The sequence below is a fragment of the Rhinopithecus bieti genome, unplaced genomic scaffold (assembly GCF_001698545.2).
Source record: "Rhinopithecus bieti isolate Rb0 unplaced genomic scaffold, ASM169854v2 scaffold_5132, whole genome shotgun sequence".
NCBI lineage: Eukaryota > Metazoa > Chordata > Mammalia > Primates > Cercopithecidae > Rhinopithecus > Rhinopithecus bieti.
In genome coordinates, this window is record NW_016804791.1 from 766181 (window position 1) to 785515 (window position 19335).

The window sequence follows — 19335 nt, forward strand, 5'->3', positions numbered from 1 at the left end:
ATTCTGGTGGGGAATATAGATCATAGACAAGTGCATTTTTTTTTTTCAAATCATAGATTGTGGTAGTGCTATATGGGAAATAAGCAGGGAGATGAGGATAGCTAAAGGAAGTTACTTTAAATAGGGCAGTCAGGGAAAATGTCTATGCAATTTTAGCTGAGCCCTGAAAATAAGAATGAGTCACATAAAGGGCATTTCAGGCAAAAGTAACAGGAAGTGCAGAAGCCTGGAAGCTGGGAAGGGCTTGGCATATTTGAGGAACAGAAAGGAGACCAGTGTCATTTGGTGGGTAACGAGTTAAGAGGGATCAGGCAACTGGATTTTATTCTAAGAGCACTAGTAAGACATTGAAGGATTTTAACAGAAGAGTGACATCTTATATTTTAATGGCATTATTTGTATTACTCTGGCTGCGGTTTTTTTTTGAGACGGAGTGTTGCTCTGTCGCCCAGGCTGCAGTGCAGTGGCACAATCTCAGCTCACTGCAACCTCCACCTCCTGGGTTCAAGCAATTCTCCTGCCTCAGCCTTCCAAGTAGTTGGGACTACAGGCGCGTGCCACCAGGCCCGGCTAATTTTGTATTTTAGTAGAGGCGTGGTTTCACCATGTTGGACAGGATGGTCTCAATCTCTTGACCTTGTGATCTGCCTGCCTCAGCCTCTCAAAGTGCTGGGATTACAGGCGAGAGCCACCATGCTCGCCCTCTGGCTGCTGTTAAGACACTGTTTGGAGGGGAAAATGGAGGGGAAGAGTTTCTCAGGCAGACCACTGAGAAACAATTTAGTGCGTTAGACCAGAGATGATGGTGGCTGGGACCAGCAGGGAAGATAAAGAGGAGTAAATGGATTCCAGAGATATTTTGGGGGTGGCATCAACTGGACTTGGTGATATATTTGATGCCAAGAACACTTTCACTTACTCATACGTATCCCTTCAGTAAATAATTTGAAGGCCTGTTTAAGTGCCAGTCAATGTGCCAGGTTTTAGCAATACCACGTGAAGCAAAAATAGACACAAGATTTCTACACTCAATAACCGTGGATGGTAGTGGTGGCTCATGCCTGTAATCCCAGCACTTTGGGGGACCGAGGTGGGAGGATAGCTTGAGGACAGGAGTTTGAGACCAGCCAGGGTGACACAGTGAGAACCCACTTCTACAGAAGACATTTAAAAATTAACTGGGCATAGTGGCCCCTGTGGTCCAAGCTACTCAGGAGGCTGAGTCAGGAGGATTACTTGAGCTCAGGAGTCTGGGGCTGCATGAGCTATGATTATACTACTGCACTCCGGCCTGGGCAACATAGCAAGACCCCAACTCTAAAAAATAAATAACTGTAAATAACCATAAAAGTCTACCTGCCTCAAATGCTACGAAGCAGAGTTTATATGGGGGTATAGGAGCGTACAGTAAGTCACAGAAAGCTTCCCTTAGGAAATGATGAGCCAAGAGCTGAAGGATAAGCCAAAAGTTAACTGGGCAAAGAGTGGGGAAACAGGTTCACAGCGAGTACAGCATGTGCAAAGGCCCTGTGGCAGGAAGGAGCATGACACGTTTGAGGAACTAAAAAAAATAAGGGTGTGCTGGAGTATAGAAATCAGGAGGGATCATGGAGCAGGGTGTGGTGGAGGGACGGCAAGGCCAGAGTAAGAAAGAGGTTACAGGTCATATTCAGGGTTTGGCCTCTAGTCTGAGAATAAGGGGAAACTGTTGAAAAGTTTCAAGGAGGGCAGAAGTAATGGTTACAATTTCATTTTGTGAGGGATAAAAGACTACAAACTGGGTCAGTGTATACCGCTTGGGTGATGGGTGCACCAAAACCTTACAAATCACCACTAAAGAGCTTACCATGTAACCAAATACCATCTGTTCCCCCCAAACCTATGGAAATAAAAAATTTTTAAAAATTCATTTTGAAAATGTTACTCTAACTGTGAAGAAGAAAAGGAGGGGCAGGGTGGGGAGCAGCATGGGGCGAAGATTGAATGTGGAGAGTCAGGAGGAAATTGCAGTGGTTAAAGTTTTTTTCTTTTTTTGAGGCAGGGTCTCCTTCCCATTGTCCAGGCTGGAGTGCAATGGTGCAATCTCGGCTCATAGCAGCCTTGACAGCCCAGGCTCAAGTGATCCTCCTGCCTCAGCCCCCCGAGTAGCTGGGGCTACAGGCACGCGCCACCACACCCAGCTACTTTTTGTATTTTTTGTAGAGACAGGGTCTCACTATGTTGCCCAGGCTGGTCTCAAACTCCTGGGTTCAAGCAACCCGCCCACCTCAGCCTCCCAAAGTGCTCGTATTACAGGCATGAGCCACCACACCTGGCCAGGTTAAAGATTTTTTTTTTTTTTTTTTTTGAGACGGAGTCTCGCTCTGCCGCCCAGGCTGGAGTGCTGTGGCCGGATCTCAGCTCACTGCAAGCTCCGCCTCCTGGGTTCACGCCATTCTCCTGCCTCAGCCTCCCAAGTAGCTGGGACTACAGGCGCCGCCACCTCGCCCGGCTAATTTTTTTTGTATTTTTTAGTAGAGACGGGGTTTCACCATGTTAGCCAGGATGGTCTCGATCTCCTGACCTCGTGATCCGCCCGTCTCGGCCTCCCAAAGTGCTGGGATTACAGGCTTGAGCCACCGCGCCCGGCCAAGATTCTTAATTTTGGTTACATTGCTTGGAGTTTTAAAAAATCTGGACGCCCAGGCTATACCCAAAACCAATTAAATCAGGATCTCTGGGTGGGACGGTTAAGTGGGGGTCCCAGGCATCAATCGTTTTGGTAAATCCCCGACTACGATCTATTATTAAACAAAGGAGCTCCTGCACAGCCAAAAAAACTACCATGCCAGAGTGACACAGGCCAACCTCAGAATGGGAGAAAATTTTGTGCCATCCTACTCATCCTGGACAAAGGGCTTACTAATCACACGAACATCATAAAAAACATCAAATTATACAGAGGAAAAAAAACAACACCCCGATCAAAAGGTGGCAAAGGAGATAAGGGTGAACAGACACTCGTGCTCCAAAAGAAGCTTCATACCAGCCAAACAGACACATGAAAACCAATTTCATCCATCAACTGGCTCCAGAGAAATGGCCAAATCAAAACACAATGAGATACCATCTTCCACACCAGTTAAATGGCTAATCATTAAATGAACTTCAGCAACAGACCAGGTGCTGGAGAGCGATGTGGAGAAATAGCCAGCACTTTCTTACCTCGCGTTGTGGACTTGTAACTAGTTCACCATTGCTGGAAAACAGTGGGCGGATTGCCTCAAGGATTTGAACTAGAAATACCGAATGTTGACACCAGCCATCCCTAGGTTACGGCGGCGGATATACCCAAAGGATTATATAATTATTCTACTACAAAACCCAAGCACGACGTGGTTTAGTTGCAAGCGCGACTATTCCAAATAGGAACAGGCTTGGAATTCAACCCAAATGTCGCATCGTACAGAGCCTGGATCCAAGAGAAATGTGTAGCACCATGATACCACGCATGGAATACTATGCAGCCATAAAAAGGAAGTTTGTGTCCTGTTGTACGGGAACATGGATTCAGCTGGAACGCATCATCCTAAATCAGCAAACTATTCACAATACAGAAAACAAATACCCACATGATCCATTCATAGGTGGGAATTGCCACCACACCACACCACCTGGACCACAGGAGGGAACATCACACGGCCTATCCCTGTGGGGGGAGTCGGGAGAGGGGACCGCGGATACGGCTTAGGATGATATACCTAATGTAAATGACGAGTTATCTGGGTGCAGCACACCCATCTCACATACATAACAAACCTGCACGTTGTGCACATGTACCCTAGAACTTAAAGTATAATAATGACAAAAAAATTACATAGATCTAGAAATTGAACAATTTAGTAACATATTGCTAAATTCGAAAAGTTATAAAATAACAATGGTTTTAAAGGTAAAATTATATATGTGTTAAAATTCTAGAAGAATAACAAAATGTTATCAGTGATTATTTTAGGAATAGATTGGAGGTGATTTTTTTTTCTCCTATCTGAATTGTCAAATTGTCAACTTTCTTACATAAATATATTAAAAAAAAAAAAAAAAAAACTCCCCAGATAATTCCATAGCGCAGCCAAGTTTGAGAAGCAGTGATTTAGGCAGCAGATGCCGGGTGTTAGCAGTGTAGTAGTTAGCAGACGTATCTACATTTGAGAGATGCGTAGGTGGCAATGATTTTATAAACAACAACAGGCCGGCAAAGGGCTGGTCTGCAAGAGGCCTGACAAGGATTCCTTGGGGAAGAGTTTTTCACAGAATAAGAGAAAGAATATTAAGTTGTTTATCAAAGGTATAGGCTGTTTATCCTAACGATTTGGCCAGTGATTGTTTGTTTGTTTGTTTGTGATGGAGTCTCACTCTGTCTCCCAGGCTGGAGTGCAGTGGCATGATCTCGGCTCACCACAACCTCCACCTCCCAGATTCAAGCGATTCTCCTTCCTCAGCCTCCCGAGTAGCTGGGATTACAGGTATCCGCCACCATACCTGGCTAATTTTTGTATTTTCAGTAGAGAAGAGGTTTCACCATGTTGGCCAAGCTGAACTCCTGACCTCAGGTGATCCACCCGCCTCGGCCTCCCAAAGTGCTGGGATTACAGGCGTGAGCCACCGTGCCCTGCCTAGGCCAGTGTTTGATCAGATTTTCAGGGCAGAAGATATATCTAGATTAGCAAGGATTTACATTTATGTTCCGTTCTCTGAGGTGTCTGATTAAATATAGACCACGATAGAGCATGGTTATTGCTTAAGCAATTCTTCCTCAGTTAAGATGATTTCTTAGCACACGTCATTTCATTGATTTCCTTAGGAAACATTTTTCGGGCACTGACTATGTACAAGACACAGTGGAGGGTATGTAGAAGGCGCTGTCCTCAGAGAGTTTATAGCCTGGGAGGATAAGATGGCCCCTCGGCGGAAAGTTACCCTTGTGTGACTCACCCTAGTGCCAAATAATTCAAATAACTCATTTTTCCAAACTAAAATATATGCCTTTACTGACAGCGTGACCCTTAGGCTCTCTGATGCTCAATATTCTCATCTGTGAAAAGGATAAAAATAGTATCTACCTAATAGAATTGAGATACCGATATAAAGAATTTAAGCATTGTGCCTGTATGTAATATTACCATGCCTTCAAAAATGTTAGTTACTATTAGTATTGATCAAGAATAAACGTGTCCCATAATCAGTATCTGTAAAAGACCAACACAATGGAATTGCATATATCACTGAGATTAAGTTCTAAAATCGGCACACAAGGTAAAAATCATGCATGATCGAAGTTATCCTTGAAAAATATCTTAGACTGGCCAGGTGCAGTGGTTCACACCTGTAATCCCAGCACTTTGGGAGGCTGAGGTGGGTGGATCACTTGAGGTCAGGAGTTCGAGACCAGCTTGGCCAACATGGTGAAACCCTATCTCTACAAAACACACACACACACACACACACACACACACACACACACAAATTAGCTCGTGCCTGTAGCCCCAGCTACTCAGGAGGCTGAGGCAGGAGAATTGTTTGAACCGCAGGAGGTGGAGGTTGTAGTGAGCCAAGATTGCACCACTGCACTCCAGCCTGGGCAACAGAGTGAAACTCCATCTCAAACAAAAACAAACAAAAACTCTTGATTGTTAAAGAGTGATATTATATGAAATCATTAACGTATTTGGAATACATGGAATTCTCAGCAAGGTGGTTAAAGTTTCTCTGTGGTTATCAACTAATTATTCATTTTATTTTCCAACAATGACTTTCAAAGGAGTCACCACCACGAATCCACGTGAACAATAATTACATTTTGTCAGATGATAAGGAAATCCAAAAAATCATTTCACACTTTCTTTCCATAGCATCCTCAATCTGTGTAGCACGTTTCAGGGTTGATAACACCCACTGTTCTCACAACACTGACTGTTGAGTTCACCTGGCTAAACTGTGTATGATTCAAACCCATCGTACAGCCTACAAGGATCACGAAGAGTTGCTGAATGGAATTCCTCACACTTCTAAATTACTTTAATACATTTCCAGAGATAGTGTAATTAGAAGGCCATCATTGCTATTTGACTCCATAAAAAACCTTGAAAAGTCATATTGTTGCTGACTACAGACAGGATCACACTCGATTAAATCTAAAATTCCTCAAAGATTTCATTTCTAGTCATACTCCTTGGGCTAGTGAAATGTTATCCATTCTTAATATCCAGAAATGTTTATTTCTTGAGATACTGTTGAAGCACTAAGGAATGTAGACTAGAACAATGAAGGATTAATGATTTTGGAGTCTGTTCTGTGTCAGATGTGGACTGTACCTCTTACAAGCGATGTATACTTGGGCAAATTATTCTTTTTGAGATGGCGATATCAGTGTACCACTGAGAATTACTCTAAATATTAGAGTAATGTAATACACTCTAATATTCACCTAATAATATAATAAAGTTTTGTTATAATGCAGCCAGGTGCAGTGGCTCACGCCTGTAATCCCAGCACTTTGGGAGGCCAAGCTGGGCGGATCACTTGAGCTCAGGAGTTTGAGACTAGCCTGGCCAACATGGCAAAACCCCATCTCTACTAAAAATACAAAAATTAGGGATGGTGGCAGACACCTGTAATCCCAGCTACTTTGCTGAGGCAGGAGAATCACTTGAACCCGGGAGGCGGAGGTTGCAGTGAGCCAAGATGGCACCTCTGCACTCCAGCCTGGACGATAGAGTAAGACTCCATCTGAAAAAAAAAAAAAAAAAGTTTTTTTACAATGCTTTTGAAACACTAGTCTTTGGTTCCTTGAGCAATAATTGTATTAAAGTGAAGCCCTCTTTGAACTCCTATTTTCAGATAAGCAAAACTGTTAATGATTATAGATTATAGATTATAAAATACGAGGGAACACCAATGGGTATGAATTTAGGAATGGCAGGATCACCCAAGGCAGGAGAGTGGGTAGATAAGACATGTGAAATCTCAAGTAAGACCAGTAGATTTTGAGTTCTGCCTCCGCCATTTCCTGGCTGTGTGACCTTGGGCAATGTACTTGTCACTCTGTTGCTTCTGATAGCAAAGGGGATGGTGAAACAGATTCAAGTTGAAGAAAGACTGGTTTAAAGTGTTTTCTTTGGCTGCTGTGTGGAGGTTGGATTACAGCAGGAGTGTAAGGAAGAGGAAAGGATATCAGTGTTTTAGGTGAGAGTCCAGGTGGCCTGGGCCAGGGTGTGATGGGGGCGTGGAGAGAAGTAGGAAGTGAAAATTAATTGGATTTGGTTGGTGAGAGTGGTTAAGGGTGACTCCCAGGTTTCTGGTTTGTGTTATTATAAGTAACACAGAAAAATGGATGAACTTCATTGATTTCTTTGCTTTTCTCTTTTTTTTTTTTTTTTTTTTTAACTTTTGAGATGAAGTTTCCCTGTTGTTGCCCAGGCCACAGCGCAGTGATGCAATCTCGGCTCACTGCAACCTCCGCCTTCCGGGTTCAATCAATTCTCCTGCCTCAGCCTCCCGAGTAGCTGGAATTACAGGCACCTGCCACCACGCCCAGCTAATTTTTTGTATTTTTAGTAGAGATGGGATTTCACCATGTTGTCCAGGCTGGTCTCGAACTCCTGACCTCAAATGATCCCCCCGCCTCGGCCTCCCAAAGTGCTGGGATTACAGGCTTGAGCCACCACGCCTGACCTATTTTCTATTTGTTGTGATATCTATCATACCTGCAAAAAAATTTTGTACATATCCAATTTAAAGAGTAATAAGAAAAATACTTATTTATCCCTTAGGTCAGTTGTGAAAAATAATTTCCTAATATACTTAAAGCCTTTGAGTCTCCCATCCTTCTACCCAGACATACCCTCTATCCTGAATTTGTGTTAATCTTGCCTTTGCTATTGACTGTTTTTACCATATACATATCTGTTCCCAAATAGCATAGTGATTGATTTTGTATGGTTTTTAACTTTGTTTATTCTGTTTTGGAGTTCATTGAACTTTTCTAATCCAAAGGTTTAAAGTCAATAAAATTTGAAAAAACAAAGAAACCTCTGAAAAAAGAGAAAAAAAGAATTTAGGGATGGCAACAAGTGCAATTTGATCAAAATAAGGCACTGGTAAGGTAAGACTAAAAAGGTTTGGGGGTACAGAATGAAATGTCAACATGCAAATTTATGTAATTTATTTCATTTTATTTACATCTTGGCATAATTGAATAATATGCCTCTTAATCAGAGACTGAACCAAGGAAACAACCTTTTGACTGAGTTCTTTTTCCCATATTTTAAGTGCAGTCATTTGTCTTAAACCCCAAAAGTTATTTTGTTATTGTGCACAACTGCTAAAAGGACAGTGTGTTAAAAATTAGGAGCGAGTAGTCTTTAAATAAATCCTTAATTTGTTTTAAATTCCAGATTGGAACCAGAAATTAGCCACAGTTTCGCTGAATCCTCGACCACTTAATTCACTGCCAGAGCTCTACTGTTGTGAAGAGAGAGGCGGCTTTGAAAGAAATGCTTTTAAACTAAAATAACCATGGCATTTGAACAAAATAACGTTTGGCATTCTTAGGTGGCTCTTTTAGACTAAGTTAATGGCAGCAGAACTACTTTCAATTTAAGTGTGTATACAGATGGCTATAATCCTAAAATATTTACATGTTGCAAATTCTTTGCAGATTAAGTTGGTCAGCTTAGAACAGGGACTCAAGATCTATCCTTAAAAGAACTTGAATTTTAGCCCCTCCCTCTTATTGCTGATGCTGGCAAGCTATCTTACATTTAGGCCAATGGTTACACGTAGGATCAGGTAAGAAGATCATTGTATCTGCACAATAATTGCAACACTGTTGGGAAAAATTAAAAAAAACCTGGGGGACTTGGCCAATTAGGAAGAAAACTAGCACTGGAGACCCTCAAGGGGCTCTGGATGGAGAAACCCAGGTGTAGTCTGGGGCTGTTAGGGAGATGAAGAGGATTAACTGAGAGTCTGTATACAGGAGTTAGCATCCCTATCTTGGCAAGAAGAAAGCCTGACAACTAGGCATCAGCTCCTCAGGCAGAAAGCTAAAGGGTCTTCTCTAAGGAGAGGTAAGGATCCCAAGGAAAAAAACCTTACATTTGGCTTCTAGGGACCCCTGCCCTCCCCCGGTTCCCCAGCATACTGGTTAGCTCCCTCCTCACTCACTCCAAAGTAACACCTATCAATTGATAAACTTCTCCAAGAATGCAGAGTTCCATGTAGCTTTCCATCGCCTTAGTTTTAGATGTGAAGGGCTAATCAATGATTAAATCATAGGGTTCTCTAGAGAAACAGAGTATGTATGTGTGTGTATATATATATATATATGAAATGAGGATTTGTTTTGATCGATTGGCTTGTGCAATTGTGGAAGCTGAGAGTCCCAGGATCTGCCATCTGCAAGCTGGAAGCTCGTGAAAGCTGGTGTTGTGGTTCCAGTCCAAGTTCGAAGGTTGGAAAACTGGGGAACCAATGTTGTAAGTCTCGGTCCAAGTTTGATGGCCTGAGAACTAGGAGTGCTGATGTCAAAGGACAGGAGAAGCTGTATGTCCTGGCTCAACCAGAGACAGTAAATTCATCCTTCCTCCATCTTTTGGTTCTATTAAGGCACTCAAAGGATTGGATAATGCCTGTCCTATTGGTGAAGGACATCTGCTTTATTCAGTCTACTGACTCAAACAGTAATCTCCTTCAGAAACCCCTTCACAGACACACCCAGAAATAATGTTCTGCCAGCTAACTAGGCATCCCTTAGCCCAATCAAGTGAACAAATAAAGTTAACCATCAGGCCAGGCATAGGGGCTCACTCCTGTAATTTCTGTGCTTAGGGAGGCAGAAGTGGGTGGATCACTTGAGGAAAGGAGTTTGAGACTAGTCTGGGCAACATGGTGAAACCCCATCTCTACAAATAAATACAAAAATTAGCCAGGCATGGTGGGACATGCCTATAGTCCTAGCTACTCAGGAGGCTAAGGTGGGAGGATCACCTGAGCCTGAGGGGTTTGAGCCTGCAGTGAGCCAAGATCACACGACTGGACTCTAGCCTGGGTGACAGAGTGACACCTTGTCTCGGAAAAAAAAAAAAAAAATTAACCATCACAAGTTTATTCCTTGTCAACTTGGCACCTATAAACATCTTAAACCATACTTAACTTCCAAAAAAGATAATAACAAGGTCATAATCCTGCCTAACATGATATTAACATTCTGCATACAACTGAAAACGCGCTAATCCCAGGGTGTTTACCTCCCAGAAGAGGAGGTGAAGTCTTTTAATGAAGTTTACTCTTCTCCTGATATTCCATAACTTAAATACTATGATGTAGCATTAACAATACTCAAATACTATATATAAGGTCAGTACATCTTATATGATAAAGGAATGAGAGGAAATAAAGCAAACATTTTTGCCTAAAATATGTATGTATACATGCAAACACGCTTATTAAAAAATGAGGCTGGGCGCAGTGGCTCACCCCTGTAATCCTAGCATTTTGGGAGGCCGAGGCAGGTGGATCAGCTGAGGTCAGGAGTTCGAGACCAGCCTGGCCAACATGGTGAAACTGCATCTCTACTAAAAATACAAAAATTAGCCAGGCATGGTGGTATGTGCCTGTAATCCCAGCTACTCAGGAGGCTGAGGCAGGAGAATCACTAGAACCCAGGAAGTGGAAGCTGCAGTGAGCCGAGATCGTACCACTGCACTCCAGCCTGGGAGACAGAGCAAGACTCTGTCTCAAAAAAAAAAAAAAAAATGAGGACATATGGCAATTACAGTCCTCATTCCTGTAACTGGCCACACAGTTGCAACTGGTATTTATAAAATGCTGCCTTCTCCTACTATTCATTCTGTATCCCTTTTGACTTCAACACACAACTCAGCAGTCATGGTTCTTTACTGGGTGGAGTGGCCTAAACCTCCATTCCTGAAGGATCTGGTCATTAGTAGTCCTGCCTGGATTGGGTTGGGGCATGGTAATGCTGAGAGACATCCTAAGTGGTCCATATCCCAGACATATTCTTCCTTTGTGGAGTAGTGGAGTAGCAGTTCAATTTCCCCTTGCTTGTCCAGATCAACCGCCCCAACCAGCAACATAACTTCCTGCTTAGCTTGCTGACTCAGAGGCATGAAGATCCTAAAATGGCTGGGCAGCAGTGTTAAGTCCAGTCCAGCGGGTTCATTGTGTCTCCTAGTGGAAGCATTCCTCCTTCTGGAACTAAGGTCTCTAGACCAGCAGAGCATGAAGTCCTGGGAACAGTAAGCAAACATTTTGCTAACGGGTTACTGTAAGAGTGAGTGATGCCACTCCCATTTCTACCTCTTGATTCCTGGATCTGTGAATCCTAGCTATGGGAGAGCGAGCACCGTATACTGGACACTGACTCAGCATTTGCAGCCTTCTGGAGAACCCTGCTGCAGCCCTGCAAGGTATTGCCACCTAGCTGGCACTGCAACTGATTCTTCGAAAGGCTATTCTACAGCTCTATCGAGCCAGTGGCTTCTGGATAGTGGGGAACATAGTAAGACCAAAAAAATTCCATGAGATAAGCCCATTGCTGCACTTCTTTTGCTGTAAAGTTTGAATTCTTTAATCAGAAAGCAATGCCATATGGAATACCATGATGGTGGATAAGGCATTCTGTTAGTCCACAGTTAGCAGTTTTGGCGGAAGTATTATGTTCAGGAAGCCAAATCCACATCCAGAGTATGTGTCTATTTTAGTAAGGACAAACTGCTGCCCCTTCTATGATGGAAGCAATCCAGTGTAACCAACCTGCCACCAGGTAGCTGACTGATTGCTCCAGGGAATGGTGCCATACTGGGGGCCAGGCTGGCCTTGGTGAGTTGAAGTCCATGTCGCTGAGCCCATGTGTAACCTTCTTCCTTGCCACCATGGCTATTTTATTCATGAGCCCGTTGGGTAATGCAGTGTTGGCTGGAGAAAGAAACTGGTATCCACAGAATGGGTCATCCTATCCATTTGATTATTAAAATTCTTCTCTGTTGGCTGGGTGCAGTGGCACATGCCTGTAATCCCAGCACTTTGGGAGGCAGAGGCAGGAAAAACTGCTTGAGCCCAGGAGTTTGAGACCAGCCTGGTCAATATAATAAAACCTCATCTCTACTAAATAAATAAATAAATAAATAAATAAATAAATAAGCCAGGCATGCACCTGTAGTCCCAGCTATTCAGAAGGCTGAGGTGGGATGATTGCTTGAACCCAGGACTTTGAGGCTGCAGTGAGCTATGATCAAACTTCTGCACTCCAGCCTGGGCAACAGAGCATATCTTGTCTCAGAAATAAAATTAATTAATTAACAAAATCCTCTGTTGAGGTTCTCTTCAATGAATATTTACATGGGATAAATATCTTTGTGTTTTTTCCCTATTTAGACAGATCTATCCAAATACTGTTCCCTAAATTTCTTTCTTTTTTTTTTTTTTTTTTAAATTATAATAGAACAGCTAGGTGTGGTGGCTCATGCCTGTAATCCCAGCACTTTGGGAGGCTCAGGAGGGTGGATCTGAGGTCAGGAGTTCGAGACCAGCCTGTCCAACATGGTGGAACCCTGTCTCTACTAAAATACAAAAATTAGCTGGGCATAGTGGCGGGTGCCTGTAATCCCAGCTACTTGGGAGGCTGAGGCAGGAGAATCGCTTGAATCTGGGAGACGGAGGTTGCAGTGAGCCGAGATCACGNGCTGATAATAGGGAACTCCCGGTGAAGCCACAGACTCAGGCTGAGAAGAAGCAATGTAGAAGGAGTGGGGACCATGGGCATTTAGACCACTTCATATAACTTACTTGTGCCTTCAGAAGGGCCTGTTAGGGCCTAATCACATATATACCACTTCCATTTCATAACTGGATGTTGTGTTGCTAAGCCCAACTTTATGGCCTGGTGGGTCAGATAACATCAGTTCGTGATGGGCAGCGAGGGTTGCCCAGTAACTTGGTGGCCCACAGTCAAGCATTTAGTCTCTGCTAAAGCCCAGTAGTAGGCCAAGAGTTGTCTCTCAAAAGGAGAGAAGCTATCCAAGGATGTTGGCAGGGCCCTGCTCCAAAATTTTTTCTTTTTAAACTTTTGTTCTGCCCTTTTTTCCTGGTAAACCAAACCAACGATATAACAACTATTTGAAATTTTACACTAATGTAGAGATTTTGCTGGTCCCCCAAATAAAAACACTATTTCCTTGCAAAACAATTCCCGATTGCAATGGTGGGTCACTCCCAGTTCATCAGTTCCCATCAAGCAATGCATTCTCATTCCCCACACCTGGGCTAACTACTGCCATTAATACAAACCCCAGCAAAAAGGGATAAACAGTTTAGCAAAAATCTACACACTCAACTGGAGTCAGTTCTGTTACATCTGCTGGGTTGCTCTTTTCTTTTGTTCATGCTTATGAACTTGGAATGTCCACACCTGGCTTGACAGAGCAGCACAGGGGCAGCTTGGACCCAACATAGGCCTGAACCGGGCAGGTTTCCTGAGCCTAGCCCAGGAAACCAGGCAGAACAAAGGTGTCCCAGGGTTTCTCTGGAGCAGTAGCAGCAGCACCATGCCTGTCTCCCATCGCCTCACTGAGGGGAGGCCTGGAGAAATGTCAGAGTCAGCAGAGAAGAGGGCCCCCATCACAGTGCAGCAATGCCAGCTGGCATCTTCCTGCTGAAGACCACTGGACGGAGGACATGATCCCAATGTTTGGCAGTGATCCATAGAAAACCCTCTGTATGGAGGGGGACCCAAACGGGAACCCAAGACTGCTGGTTTCAGCCTCGAGCACCCCTGTTGACAGACACCTACTTGAGATTTTCAGAGACTAAAGGAGTGTGGAGGAATGGGAGTGATGGGTGCTGCTACTTCTCAAGCTCCATCTCAGTAGCCCTCTGTAGTTGGAGGACTGGAAGCAGCTGGAAGCTGCTGAAGCCTCTTTGTCTTGTTCTAGGGATGTGGCTGGTGGCATGTTGGAGAGTCCACCTGTGGGGCTTCCAGCCTCAGTCCTGGTCAGCAGGCTGAGTGTGCAACCAGGAGTCATAGGGTATTGGGGGGCTCCAGCTCCCAAGGTGGGAAGGGGGCTGCAGGCTTTCCCCGCTGGCCTGAGTGGAGCAGCACCCAGCACACAGACCGAGAGGGCACATCGGTGGGAGCTGGGACAGACACAGCCAGCCCTGAGGGGCTGCTGCTACTGGGCAGGGCCACATCTGAGGCCTCACCCCTACCTCTGGAAAGGGTAAACTGATTCGCATCTTTGCAGTCTGGGAGACGCCACCGCCAGGCATTGATGAACCAGTTACACATCTGCAGTGCTGATAGGTTGGTCTGACCACAAAGGCTCAGCTTCCCCGGCCCCAGGGGGCAGGCATTACAGATGTGCAAGTACAGCCAGTCCCCGAGGATCTCCACTGACTCCTTGGATAGGTTCCCCCTGAGCTTCCTTTTGCCTGCCAGGGAGAGGAGGCCTTCGTCTTCACCTAGATCACTGTCCAATGTGGTGCCTAGGAGCTAGGCTGGACCTGGGGCAAGCCTTGCAGAGAGTGGTGAGCCATCTCTACTCATTGCTTCTTGGACGTTCTCCTTGGTCAGGCCCCTTGGCCTGGTACCAGACTCAACCCCTGAAAATCCAGATGAACAAGCAAGGCCCTGTCCTTCATTTGGTGCCACGACCCTGGGCAAGTGTCCTTCCATCTCTGAGCTTGAGTCCCCTCTTCACTTTTCCTAGCGGTTTTTGGGCCCATGCAGCCTCAGGCTGGGCATGGGGCATCAAAGGCTGGAGGTGTGACTCACCTACCCAAAGGCTCCCCTACCTGCCATTGACAGATCTGCTGGTCACGTGGCCCAAGTGGCAGAGCAGCTTGCACAGCACCCTGGACCTGTTGTGGAGTCTTCTTTTGCCCTGGGCCTCAAAACTCACAGCTTTTCAGGTCACTCAGTAAATGGCCCAGTGTAACACACCCAAATTAGTATGTTGCCTCCAAAAATCCAAAGAGGCCCAGCAGGCACTGTGTCTCTTTCTCGGTTGTGGGAGAAGTCAGATGAAACAACTTAAACTTCACTTAGAAAGGATATCTCTTACCAAAACAAGTATATGAAAATAGTATCAACTGAAATGTTTCCATTCCATTGTTGTAATTAACATCATGAATGGACTTCCTAAACTGATTACCCCACTGTGGGAAAAAAATTGGATTCCTACTTTGTTGGACTCTCTTTCCTGATGTTAACAATTTGCCATCCCATTCTCTGCCCTGTGATTTTTAAAAAGCTTATTCAATGTTCTGCAGCAATGTGATTGTATGCTGGCTACACTGCTTTTAGAATGCTCTTTCTCATGAAACAAATAAATCTGAAATGACGTTCTAAGGAAGGAAGGAAGGAGAAAAAAGAAAGAGAGAAAGAAAGAAAAGAAAAAACGAAAAAGGGAAAGAAAGGAAGGAAAGAAAGAAAGAAAGAAAGAAAGAAAGAAAGAAAGAAAGAAAGAAAGAAAGAAAGAAAGAGAAAGAAAGAAAGAGAAAAGAAAGAGAAAGAGAAAGAGAAAAAGAAAGAGAAAGAGAAAGAAAGAAGGAAAGAAAGAAAAAGATATATCTCGACACCACACACCACTGGACCCCTAGAAATTTCACTGAGGTAAAGGTCCCTGAATTTCAGTTGGATTTACTGCACACTCTTTGACATGGTAATGTCTTACCATATGTCTACAGTTATTGCTACTTCTTGCTCACTACGTCCAATCAGCATAATGTCATTAAAGTAATGGACCAGTGTGATATCTTGTGGAAGGTAAGGGTGATCAAGATCCCCATGAACTAAATGATGACCTAGGGCTGGAGAAGTGATATGCCTCTGAGGCAGGACAGTGAAGGTACATTGCTGGTCGTGTCACTGAAAGCAAACTGCTTAGGGTGGGCCTTATGGAGAGGGATGGAGAAAAGGCATTTTCCAAGACAAGAGCTGCATACCAGGTAGCAGGGGATGTGCTGATTTTCTCAAGCAATGACACATCTGGTACAGCAGCTGCAATGGGAGTCACCATCTGGTTAAGCTTATGATAATCCACTGTCATTCTCCAAGATCCATCTTCTTCTGCACAGGCTAAATAGTGTTGAATGGGGATGTGGTGGGAATCACCACCCTGTCACAGTTTCCTTACATAATGCAGGGTTTCCTCAGCAGAGGAAAGGCTGACATCACTGTGAGCAGGAATGCCACTGTCACTGGGGTTGGGGAAGTCACTTCCACTGGGATGGGGGGACCGCTGGCAAAAAAGACTCATCAGATTTTAGGGGCTCAGTGTCTCCAGCTTTATCTAGGTCTTCCCAAACATCCCCATTTCAATTGACAGGATTCCACTATTTCCTAATTAATGCCCCCGTTTTAAGAGCGGATGCTGTGGGGCTGGAAATTCAACATGCGCTGAAATTCATTAAGTCCCAGGATTTGATTCTCAGCAATTTCACTGACCTTAAGAGCAATAACCAATGCTATTTTACTCCTTAGTTTTCAAAATATGTTCAAAAATATCATATACAGAACCCTTGAGGTCACTTCCTTTTTTTTTTTTTTTATGAGATAGAGTCTCGCTCTATCACCCAGGCTGGAGTACAGTGGCACAGTCTCGGCTAACTGCAAGCTCCGCCTCCTGCGTTCACGCCATTCTCCTGCCTCGGCCTCCCGGGTAGCTAGGACTACAGGCGCACGCTGCCATGCCCAGATAATTTTTTGTATTTTAGTAGAGACGGGGTTTCACCGTGTTGCCCAGGCTGGTCTTGAACTCCTGAACTCAGGCAATCCACCTGCCTCGGCCTCCCAAAGTGCTAGGATTACAGGCATGAGCCACCTTGTCCGGCCCCCTTGCTTCTTACAAGGAGTTGATTAGGGAGTATCCAAGCATGAACTATTAGGGCTCTCTTTACTACTGGATACAGAGTCATCAGCCCCTTTAAATCCAATTAGATTACACAGCAAATTTCAGAAGCCCCAGAAACAATTCAAAAAACTCACTCTTAGAATTTTCTTATTCTAGTACCATTCTTGGTACCAAAATCTGCATTCATTAGGGTTCTCCAAGGAAACAGAACCAATACAATGTGTGTGTGTGTGTATATACATGTAGATAGATAAGATAGATAGATAGATAGATAGATAGATAGATAGATAGATAGATAGATACAAAGAGACTTATGAGGGACTGGCTCACATGAACACCACGACTGGAAGGTCCCACAATCTACCATCTGCAAACTGGAGGCCCAGGAGAGCTGGTGGTGTAGTTCTAGTCCAAGCCAAAAGGCCTTACAACCAGGGGAGCCAATGGTGTTAAGCCCCAGCTCAAGTTCAAAGGCCAGAGAAGATGAATGTCCCAGCTCAAGCAGAGAGCAAATTCACTATTCCTCTGCCTTTTTGTTCTATTAAATATGTGGACACTCAACAGATTGGATGATGCCCATCTACATTGGTGAAGGCAATCTTTACAGTTCATTGATTCAAATGCTAATCTCTTCCAGAAACACCCTCATAGACACACCCAGAAACAAGGTTTTAACCCAAGGGACTGGGCATCCCTCATCCCAGTCAAGTTGACATATTACCATCACATAACTTTATCATTTGACATGAGATTTGTCAAAATAGTTATATCCGTAAAATGCAAAAGAGCAATCTTCCTAATTTCCCTTAGAATTTCTTATTTGATCTGTTGGTTAAGAGTGTGTTGTTTAATTTCCACGTATTTGTGAATTTTCCAGTTTTCTTTGTTATAGATTTCTAGCTCCATTCCATCGTAATCAGAGAAGATACTCTGTATGATTTCAGTATTTTTAAACTTGTTTTGTAACCTATCCTCTGTCCTGGACAGTGTTCCATGTGCACTTCAGGAGACTGTGTATTCTGCTATTGTTGGGGGAAGTGTACTATTTAATTTATAATGTTAATCAAGTCCTCTATTTCCTTATTAATGTCCTAAATATTCTAATAATAATAAATTTTATTATTAAAATGGGGTACTGAAGTTTCTATTATTGTGGAAGCATTTCTCCATTCAAATCTGTCAGTGTTTGCTTCATATATTTTGGTGGGGCTCTGTTGCTTGCTGAGTATGAATATGTTTATAATTGTTACATCTTCTTGATGAATTGACCCTTTTATCAATAGATAATTCCCTTCTTTGTCTCTTGTAACAGTTTTAAATGTAAAGTCTATTTTGTGTGATAACTTTTTCCATCCTTTCACTTGCAACCTATTTGTATCTTTGGATTAAAGTGAATTGCTTGTAGATAGCATACAGTTGAATTTTTTTTTTTTTGAGACGAAGTCTCGCTGTCGCCCAGGCTGGAGTGCAGTGGCGCGATCTCGGCTCACTGCAAGCTCTGCTTCCCAGGTTCATGCCATTCTCCTGCCTCAGCCTCCCAAGTAGCTGGGACTACAGGTGCCTGCCACCACGCCCGGCTAATTTTTTTGTATTTTAGTAGAGACGGGGTTTCACCATGTTAGCCAGGATGGTCTTGATCTCCTGACCTCGTGATCCGCCCACCTCAGCCTCCCAAAGTGCTGGGACTACAGGCATGAGCCACCGCGCCCGGCCTGAACTATCTTTTATACCTAATTTCCTTCATTACTGCCTTCTTTTGTCCTTAGCTGATTTTTTTGGTAGGATTCTGTTTAATTTCCTTATCATTTCTTTTGTGTATATATTTTAGATATTTTCTTAATGGTTACCATGATGATTACAATTAACATCCTAAATTTGTAACAATATTATTTTAATTGATACTAACTTCAATAACATACAAAAACTCTGCTCCTATACAGCTCTTTCCTGACCTTATTGTTGTCACAGATTACATTTTTATGCAGCGTACCCAATAGCATAAATTTGTAATTATTTTTTATGCATTTTGCATTTGCCTATTATATCATGTAGAATAAAAAGTGGAGTTGCAAAACAGAAATACATTAATATTGGCTTTTACCTTTTTAACTTTACTGGAGATCTTTATTTCTTCACTCAGCTTGAAGTTACTGGCTAGTTTCCTCTCATTTCAAACTGGGAGACTCCCTGTAGCTCTTCCCCTGTAGCTTTTTTTTTTTTTTTTTTTTTGAGACAGTCTTGCTTTGTCACCCAGGCTGGAGTGCAGTGGGGTGATCTCAGCTCACTGCAACCTCCACCTCCTGGATTCAAGTGATTCTCCTGCCTCAGCCACCCTAGTAGCTGGGATTACAAGCACCCACCACCACACCTGACTAATTTTGTTTTGTATTTTGGTACAGACGGAGTTTCACCATGTTGGCCA

At 43.6% G+C, this 19335-nt stretch overlaps 1 protein-coding gene and 1 pseudogene across 2 annotated transcripts in view; one reads left to right on the top strand and one right to left on the bottom strand.

Annotated features, from left to right (window-relative positions):
- SPMIP3 (sperm microtubule inner protein 3) overlaps positions 1 to 8603 on the top strand; it is a 43152-nt gene extending 34549 nt beyond the window's left edge. The window contains exon 5 of one of the 2 annotated variants that reach the window (XM_017870384.1): positions 8436 to 8573. In XM_017870384.1, coding sequence (XP_017725873.1) covers positions 8436 to 8554 — 119 coding nt within the window. In that variant the 3' untranslated portion in view covers positions 8555 to 8573. Of the gene's footprint in view, positions 1 to 8435 lie in introns of both variants that reach the window. The other variant, XM_017870385.1, reaches the window with a different exon arrangement.
- Positions 8604 to 13848: 5245 nt separating this feature from the next.
- Positions 13849 to 14700, bottom strand: LOC108528542 (homeobox protein TGIF2 pseudogene; annotated as a pseudogene).
- Between the last annotated feature and the right edge of the window lie 4635 nt (positions 14701 to 19335).